This window comes from Lynx canadensis, chromosome F1, assembly GCF_007474595.2.
Source record: "Lynx canadensis isolate LIC74 chromosome F1, mLynCan4.pri.v2, whole genome shotgun sequence".
NCBI lineage: Eukaryota > Metazoa > Chordata > Mammalia > Carnivora > Felidae > Lynx > Lynx canadensis.
Window position 1 is genome coordinate 65,903,995 of NC_044319.2, and position 9,146 is coordinate 65,913,140.

Consider the following 9,146-nt stretch of genomic DNA (forward strand, 5'->3'; position numbering starts at 1 on the left):
AAAGGTGGGAGCCTGTGGGTGGCGGGACACTGGGCGGGAGCCCGGAGGCTGTGCCAGGAAAGCCCCGATGCGAGGGTCCGGCTTAGCAAAGACAGACAGTTCTCTGCAGACGGGGTTGAGTGGAAAATCACTCACCCTGCGAGCCAGGAAGGAGGAAAGATGTGGGAACCGTTCCCGGATAATCCTGACTTTCGCCAGAAGATAGGAAAGGTGATAATATGCAGGGTGAAAAGCCGGGGGGTGGGGGGTAAAAATGTGGAAGAATCCCTATAGGGATGGTTCAATAAAATCAGCAAGAGAATGCAAACCGTGCAAAAACCCAGCGCGAGTTCAGGAAAAGAAGTTGAAGAGGGTACAGCCTCTCCCGGGCTGAATCGCACAGCAGGAGCCAAGCTGAGCCACGATAGTGCACACGACAGTGAGCTCAGCAGCCACGGGACCAAAGAGACGGGAGAGCCTGGGGAGTGTGCGCTGGTGTGGGAAGGTGCGGTGGCCTTGGAACAGAGGCCACGCCAAGGGGAGGCACCGAGGAGGGGAGTCAGGGCTACAACTGGGCACAGCACACACAGGAGGCAGTAAATGGCCAGAAAGTTGGTCCCCGTTTACACCTGTCCTGGCTTATTTACAGCACGCCTCGAAGCCTGGCACAGAGGATGGCCTGGCACAGAACATCAGATCGAAGCTCCAGGACGAAAAGTTAACGCCAAGTGGCTCGTCGCTGTGCCGAAGACCCAAGAGCAAGAGTGAATTCGAGTGACAGCCTCGGAGAGCTGGCCGATTCCTCTCTCCGGTCGCAGATACACCCACGTGCGTCCACCTGAGTCCAATGAGGAAATAGAAACCAATCAGTGAGCCAAACGGGAGTCCAGTCGAATTAATAAACTATAAGAAAATAACTATAAGATAAAAGGAAACTCTACATAGGACCCCAGGGCCGGGGAGAATATCCAAGGAAGAAGAATACACCCGGAGAGATGAGCCTCCTCCGCAGAGGCTGGAGTGCAGACCTCATCGGAGAAGGTGCAGTTCAGCCCCGTGGGTGGCAGAGAAGTTCACTGGCTTCTTCGGGCCAGAGCTGACCTACAGTCACTGGACAAGCTGGAAGCAGCTCTCCAGACCTCGGCCCGGGGCTTGGCGACAGTGCGGCTCAGTGGGGACCTCCAGGCGGCAGGGGGACTAAGCACATACAAGTGTCTGCGGTGGGTATGGGGACGCCAGGAGGCGCAGGGAGTCCCAGTGGCACCCGGGAGTGTCCACATGAAGAGGGCATGGGAAGGTCATCCCCAGGCTGAGGCTGCGAGGTCCCCCAGTGCCCGTGAGCTCTGGGCAGGCGGCTGGGGCAGCGGCACGCGGGGTGCCTTCGCGCCCGTTCTGCAGACCCACCAGGCCACGCAGTAGCTTGAACCTGCAGAGGGTCCCTTCCTCCAGCAGCGTCTCTCCAGGGCCCTCTACTGAAAACTCTGCTGCTCACTTCAAAGAAGTGATTGGAGGGATTCCACCCATCATCCCCCAGCACAGACGAAGGATGGTTCTGGAGCCCAGTGACAAGAAAGTGACCAACAGCACCGCACTCAGCCAGGAGCACGATATTCACAGAGAGAACATCAACCCCGTGGAGAATGAATCCTTCCGTGTTTCTGGAGATGTTTTAAACTGAGGATCGGAGGGGCGCCTGGGTCGCTCAGTGGGTTAAGCGTCTGACTTCAGCTCAGGTCATGATCTCACGGCTCATGAGTTCGAGCTGCGCATCAGGCTCTGTGCCGACAGCTCGGAGCCTGGAGCCCGCTTCGGATTCGGCGTCTCCCTCTCTCTCTCTTCCTCCCCCGCTCGCGCTCTGTCTCTCTCAAAAATAAATAAACATTGAAAACATTAAAATAACCCTAATAAATAAACTGAGGATCGGAAAGCAGGACAGATTTTCTCAAAGACAGGCTTTATTTCCACAATAATAAATCGGTCGCTTAAAAACAAACCAGGGTTACCGTAAATTCACACCGAAGCATTTCCAGAAAGATTTCAGAAGGGGCTTGAACACCAGGCCCCAAGAAGGAGGAAGGCCAGGGCGAGGCGTTGGCGGCCTAACAGGGCTGGAAGTTAAGCTGAACCGCATGGCCTGAGGCCACGGTCACACCAAAGGCAGTAGTAACACGGCCAAGGTTTGAAGGCACCATAATACCACCGCACACTTGCACACATTTGCTCCTTACCCTGTGGCATAATCTGTCTCCACTCACTCGAGCTGCTGTAACAAAAGGCCACAGAAGGGGTGGCTTAGAAACAGCAGAAATGTATCTGTCACGGGCTGGAGGCTGGCGGTCCAAGACCAAGGCCCTGGCACACTCGGGGCCCGACTGAGGTTCTGCCTCCTGGTTCCGTCTGACACAGGAGGAAACTGAGTCTGAGGCTAGAACCCTGGTCTCCCGACCCAGGGCATCTGCTGGTTCACCTCATTGCCTCTACGAGTCCTGCGCCAAACTCCCCTTCCAGGAAGCCCTCCCTGACTAACCCCAGGCCGATATTTTCACTTGGCATTTCTGAGGAATTTGTAGCCCAGCGTTACCCAAAGCCTGAGCACAGCGGCTCTCTAACCTTCGCTGAACATCAGAATCATCTGAGGGCTTGTTAAAACACAGCTTCCGGGGTTGGGAGAGCACCCCCATTTCTCATTCCGTAGGTCTGGGGTGAGGTCTAGAATAACGCGCAAGTTCCCAGTGGTGCCGAGGCCGCCGGTCAGGAGACCACAACTGGGAACCACGGCTTCAGGAGCAAGAGCTAAACCCACATCCTGGCTCAACCAGAGAGTTCAGCGCACAAGACGCCAAATCTTCATTTTCTCAGGCAAAGACTCTCCAGCAACAGTGTTGTCCCACTTCCTCTGGACGCTCAAGGGTCAGACCAGGAACACAGCAGCCAGCTGGGGGGTCATCAGTGCAGCTCACACCTGCTCAGTGGGCTCACCCCTTCCTGAGCACCGTCTCCTCTAACGGCCGTAAGCAGAAGCGCCCATTTGGGGAGACACCCTCGGGACCCTCTTCCAACGTGAAAAAAGCAGCTGGCCCCTTGAGACAAATATCCCTGCCCAGAGTACCTTTTTACCTATGCAACACACATCCACAATGATTTCTCCTTTATAAGCCAGTTGCGGCAAATAAAAGCTGGGCAAACTTCTGCTTTTCCCATCAGCTAACTTTCTTTTGAGGAGAAAACATCCCCCTTTATAAATCCAAATTCACATACGAGACCACACCCTAAAACCACCCATACGACATTCAGGACAAACTTCTTTCCAAAAGAGACACAAACGAGGAGCCCCCCACATTGCCAGCAACCAGCAAAGACGTGTCTGGGGTGTCCCGAATATCTTGCAACAGTTTGAGCGCACATTTGAACATCAGGTAGGCTCACGCAAAAATCCCCTTTCAAGAAAGGTGCCCTTTTCTTGAAAAGTGTGGGCTATAGCCAAGCCCAGGGTCTTCATTCATTCCTTCATTCGTTTTCTGGTCCGTCTTCCTTTATTCTTGACAACAAGAAGCTGGACCAAGCACTTCCTGATTCACTCCCGATTCCACCGTGTAAACAACCAACAAGCACCCACTCCCTCCCGCCCCGGCCCGCAACGCCCGCAACCGCTTGTGCTTGGAAGTCCGCACTTCTATTTTGGTAGAACCACTTGGGCTTAGAAACTTGCAGTACAGTGGAAAAGAACTTAAATCTTCTTAGATGAAATGTCGAAAGGATGCGAGGAGAGCAGCCTTGTGACAACCGCCTGCTTCTTCAGGGCACCTCTCTTTCACCCTCAGCGGCTGAGCTGCCGTCCTGGGAACTTGGGGTCCTGAGTCCCAGGCCAACAGGTGCCGTAAGCACAGTCACAGGATGTTTTGATAGGAGCTGCGAGAGCATAGGAAGGGAGAGCGCATTAAGGAAAAGGGGAGAGGGGCTGGAGGAGAGAAGAAACGGGCAGAGGCTGAGGGAAGAAGGGGTCGGGAAGGGGAGACCTACCAGCGCCTCTTGAGGGTTAAGTATCCAACGCACCCAGTGATCACAAGGGACACCAGCACGGCCACGGCGATCAGCCCCGTGGGGGACCCTGCGTGGGGAACACAGGCTCTCAGCACAGGACCCCTCTCTATCCCAAGGCCCGCGGTCCAAGCCCGTGTGAAGGTGCCAGGTGGCCCACACGGGCGCCCATTTCCCTTCCTCTGCAGTCTGGAGACCCCATGTCATCTCAGGGACTGGGCGCCCTGACCCCTTCACTCCAGCGCACGGCCGGACGGCACACAGGGGAAGGGCAACCGCTTTGTAGCCGGGACCTCAGTCTAGATCCAGTCTTCCACCTCCCACCATGAGACAGTGAACCTGACCCAGCTCAGTCTCCACGTCTTCAACTATGAAATTACAAGAAGGGCACCCGTTTCAAAGGAGCCGGGGACAAGTGGACACCACGCTGTGCACAGTCAGGAAGCTCTCAGGACCTGCCGCTCCCTTGTGCCCCCCACCCCCACCCCACAGTGGTCTCCTGGGGATGACTCCTCTGAGACTCTTTATTTACCACCTACTTCTGGACCTGCGGGTCTTTGGTGTCTCTTTCTTCCTGTATGTGGAACATTGGTCTCAATCCTTTTTGAGTTCCGACTTTGTTCCCCTCCTTCCTATATCTGGAATCCCCTCCTTCCAGCCCTCCTGGTGGGCGGGGGCTCATCTTGGAAACTCCTCTATCCTTGTGTGTGTCCAAACCCACCCCCGGCCAGTGCCTCCCTCTATGCCTGAGGACCCTCTTCTCCGGGCCCTGCGGGGCACCAGCCCTTTCTCACCCCAGTGGAGGACCATGTCCCGGCCTCCTAGACTGCTGTGCCTCACTCGGCAAGACAGGCCGGCCGCCTCCCCGGCCGCCACGTCCAGGGTCACCCGAAGATACCACGTCTCGTCAGCGTGGGGCAGGACGTCGCCGCGCCGGGTGCCCCGCTGCTCCTGGTCACCCCGCATCCACGTCACCCACACTGGCTTCGGGTAGAAGCCGGACACATGGCACACCAGCAGCAGACGGCCAGGACCGGGACTGGGGCCAGTGGACAGCCAGGCCTCGGGCTTCACTGTGTCCAACAAGGAAACGGGAGTGGGGGGGGGGGGTCTCAAGGAAGGAACTCCGCATCCCACGTTTCCACCTCTGGAGGTGAAGTCCGTCATGACCTATCCATTTGTGTTGGCTTCTCCAGGAAAGCCGCTGGACCCGACCCCCTCCCCCGTCTCAGGCTCCCATGAGGGCCCTGCATTCGGCTGTCACAGGGGTCCCACTGCCTTAATTGTTTACCTGCCTTCTCCCCCTCCCCTCAGGTAGATTGCCTGTTTGACCCTCAGTGTTTATTTAATTCGGATCGCGGAACCCAAAGGGTGCTCAGAGAAGGTCTGTGGGATGAATAAATACCCTCACACCTTCTCCCCGCCTTCCTGAGCCTCCCCACTCCCACCCCCACCCCGAGGATGATCTAAGGGCTGTGAGCTCCGGGAAGGAAGACCCAGGTGGACCTCTGGAGAGGAGGGCAGGGGGGAGAGGGGGCGGGCTCACCTTGCTTCTCCAGCTCCGACTTCCCTGCCTCCAGGATGTCCCTGACAAACAGGGGGCAGGTGTCATTGAGGAGCAACTGTAGCGTTTTCCGGGTCCCCTGGTCCTCGTTGAGCTTCCTGGAGGCCCTGTCTGCCCAGACGGGGGCACTTGGGGCGGGCACCCAAGAAGTGCCTTGGAAACTGAGGATCTCCTGTCCTTGGAAGGCCGCCTGGAAGAAGCTTTGCGAGGTGTTCCCAGGGAGAACCTCACAGCCAGCGGACACTTGGATCTCAAAGGGATCTGGGAAGACGCGGAGAAGGAGGGCCGAAAGGGTTAGAGGGAGGCGGGGGAGGCGTGCGGGGTCTCTCGGGGGACCCGGAGTCTGGGGCAGCGCGCGCAGCGTGAGGGTCAGAGGCAGGGAGCGCGCAGGATCCCGGGAACCCGGACTGGGAGGCGCGAGCGGGGAGCCCCGGGGGTATGGGGGGACGCCGGGCCCGGGGTAGGGGGTACGGGGGCACGCCGTGCCGGGGGGGGGGGGGTGGGGTGGGTAAGGGGGACACCGGGCCCCGCGGGGAGGGGGGAGGGGGGACGCCGGGGCGGGGGTGGGGGGAGGGGGTGGGGGGAGGGGGGGTTAGGGGGGTGGAGGGGAGTGGGAGGGACGCCTGGCGCCCCTGGGGATAGGGGTTAGGGGGGGCACGCCGGGTCCCCGGGGGGGGGGTGGTAGGGGGGACGCCGGGCCCCGGGGATAGGGGGTAAGGGGGGCGCCGGCCCCGGGGGGAGGGGGGAGGGGGCTACACCGGGCCCCGGGGGGAGGGAGGAGGGGGGACGCCGGGCGGGGGGAGGGGGAGGGGGGCCGGCCCCGGGGGGCCGCCGTCCAGCTCACAGTCCAAGCGCAGCATTTTGACGAACTCCTGCACGTCGCGGGTGAAGCTCCTGCGGTACACGCGGAACAGGTGCTGCAGGTCGTCCCACTGCCGCTGGCCCCACGAGCCCCGGGCCCAGGGCTTGAGGAAGCTCACGGCGTCCGAGGCGCCGCCCCAGCGGTAGGCGCGCAGCCCCCCGACCAGCCCCAGGCCGTCGGAGCGCGCCCAGCTGCGGTTGGCGAAGGCCGACATCTGCAGGCACCGCAGCTCGCCGGGGCCGGGGGAGCGGCCGGGGCAGCGCGCGGGCAGCCAGAGCCAGCAAGCCAACAGCAGCCAGCCGCCGGGGCGGCGGAAGGGCGGCCGCCCCCCGCGCGCGGGGCCCCGGGACCCGCGGTCTCCGGCGCCCCGCGCGCGCGCCGCCCCGCGCGCCCCCAGGGCTTCCACGGACCCGGGGGAAGCCCCCAGGGCAGCGAGAGGCCGCGGCCGCCTGTGGGCGCCGGGCTCCGACTCCGGACTTCCCTGCCGGTCCCGGGGCCCGCCCCGCGTCCCGCCCACCTCCGATTGCCCCTCCTCTCGCATCTCCCCTCCCCTTCCCCCCTAACCCGGCCCCCCGCCCCCCGACCCTTTCCCTGGCTCCCCGATCTCTGATCCCCCGCCCTCCCCCATCCTCCCTCCTCCAGTCTCCGATTCCCCAGCCCCCTCGTCCTGTCCCCCAGTCCCTGATCACCCTTTCCCTATTCCCCATCCTCCCCCATCTCTGACCCCCCCACCCCCATCCTCCCCCTCCAGTCTCTGATTCCCCCTCCTTCATCCTCCCCCCTCTAGTCTCTGATCCCCCCTCCCCCATCTCTGACTCCCCCCACCCCCATCCTCCCCTCCAGTCTCTGATCCCCCATCCCCCCACCTCTGACTCCCCCTCCCCCATCCTCCCCCCTCCAGTCTCTGTTCCCCCCTCCTCCATCCTCCCCCTCCCATCTCTGATTCCCCCATCCCCCATCTCTGACTGCCCCCTCCCCATCCTCCCCCCTCCAGTCTCTGATCCCCCCTCCCCCATCTTCCCCCCTCCAGTCTCTGATCCCCCTGCCCTCCCCCATCCTCCCTCCTCCAGTCTCCGATTCCCCAGCCCCCTCGTCCTGTCCCCCAGTCTCTGATCACCCTTTCCCTATTCCCCATCCTCCCCCATCTCTGACTCCCCCCACCGCCATCCTCCCCCTCCAGTCTCTGATCCCCCATCCCCCCACCTCTGACTCCCCCTCCCCCATCCCCCCCTCCAGTCTCTGATCCCCCCTCCCCCATCCTCCCCCTCCAGTCTCTGATCCCCCATCCCCCATCCTCCCCCTCCAGTCTCTGATCCCCCCTCCCCATCCTCTCCCCTCCAGTCTCTGATCCCCCCCTCATCTTCCCCCCTCTAGTCTTTGATCCCCCATCCCCCCATCTCTGACTCCCCTTCCCCCATCCTCTCCCTTGCAGTTTCTGATCTCCCCATCCCCCATCTCTGACCCCCCTCTGCCCCCATCCTCCCCCCTCCAGTCTTTGATCCCCCCATCCCCCCATCTCTGACTCCCCCTGCCCCCATCCTCCCCCCTCCAGTCTCTGATCCTCCCTCCTCTATCCTCCCCCTCCCATCTCTGATTCCCCTCCCCCATCCTCCCTCCTGCAGTCTCTGACCCTTCCATGCCCCCATCCTCCCCCCTCTAGTCTCTGATCCCCCATCCCCCATCTCTGATTCCCCTCCCCCATCCTCCTCCCTCCCCCATCCTTCTCCCTCCCCCACCGCCCCTTCCCTCCTCCAATCTCTGATCAATGTCCAGAGTCTTCCACCTCAGTGTCCTTAGTCCCTCTTTCCTCCATCCATGTCCTTGCTCTCCTCCTCCCCTGACCCAGGCCTTCTAGGTGCACCTCTCCGCAGGCGTCCTCTCGGGGCCCCCACTGCCTATACACTCTCTCCTCCAGCTCTTACTCATGCTCTCCCTAGACGTGCCTCTGTGTTCAGAAAGAGACCACATCAAGATGTGCACCTGCACAGCACGGCACCCAGGGCTCACACTGGTGATGAGCCACCGGGCAGACGGCAGCGAGGGCAGCCCCTCTCTGGCAGGTCAGAACCTGGACAGCACCCTGACACCTCCTCCCCACACCCCTTCTACCCAAAGGGCAACTCCCTCCTGTAGTTCACCCTGCTGGAAACATCTTCCGAGTGTGTCCCCTTCTCTACATTTCTACCTCCGCCACCACCCTAACCTTCTGCTGCGTCTCCTGAAATAGGTTTTTTAGGAGAGAGACCACAGAGGTGGGTGGGGCCTACAGGGTGACGCCAAGCCTGACCTGGGTCGCCCTGCTGACCCCCTTCCACCCTACCCTTGCTTGCTCTGTGCCTTAGCCTAGCCAGGAGGCCTTCAGTTCTCCCACGTGCAACGCTTCTTCTTGCCCAAAGTCTTTGCACAGAGTTCCCTCTGCTTAGAGAGCTCTAGGCCCTCTCTTGCCCCATCCGCTTCTGATGCCTAGTAATTTCTACTCAGATCTCAGCTCAAAGGTCACTTTCTCAAGGGGTCTTCCCAGACCTCCCTGACCGTGTGAGCAAAGGCAGCCTTCCTGGGCCGCCAGCTTTGTCCCCCTCCCCTCCCTGCACGCAGCAGCTGGTGATGACGATGGGCATGCTCTCTGTCCCAGCCCTCTCCAGTCCCCTGCCCTGCTGAGCCGCCGCCAGCGCCCTGGGGAGAGGGGGCTGCGTCTGGGAGGTG

At 61.2% G+C, this 9,146-nt stretch overlaps 1 protein-coding gene across 1 annotated transcript; it reads right to left on the bottom strand.

Moving 5' to 3' along the window:
* Positions 1 to 1,916: 1,916 nt before the first annotated feature.
* On the bottom strand, positions 1,917 to 6,984 carry LOC115504881 (antigen-presenting glycoprotein CD1d). Its single transcript, XM_030302078.1, has 5 exons — positions 6,426 to 6,984; positions 5,564 to 5,842; positions 4,812 to 5,090; positions 4,000 to 4,087; positions 1,917 to 3,888 (listed from the first exon to the last, which is right to left on the bottom strand). Exons 1-5 carry the CDS (start codon positions 6,982 to 6,984, stop codon positions 3,867 to 3,869), a joined length of 1,227 nt encoding a protein of 408 aa, XP_030157938.1. The 3' UTR covers positions 1,917 to 3,866.
* Between the last annotated feature and the right edge of the window lie 2,162 nt (positions 6,985 to 9,146).

Coding starts and splice junctions, on each gene's coding strand:
- LOC115504881 (XM_030302078.1), bottom strand. CDS start 6,984: ATGCGAGAGGAGGGGCAATCGGAGGTGGGCGGGACGCGGGGCGGGCCC. Junction 5,091..5,563: donor GTCGGAGCTGGAGAAGCAAG/GTGAGCCCGCCC, acceptor TGTTGGACACAG/TGAAGCCCGAGGCCTGGCTG. Junction 3,889..3,999: donor TTAACCCTCAAGAGGCGCTG/GTAGGTCTCCCC, acceptor ATGCTCTCGCAG/CTCCTATCAAAACATCCTGT.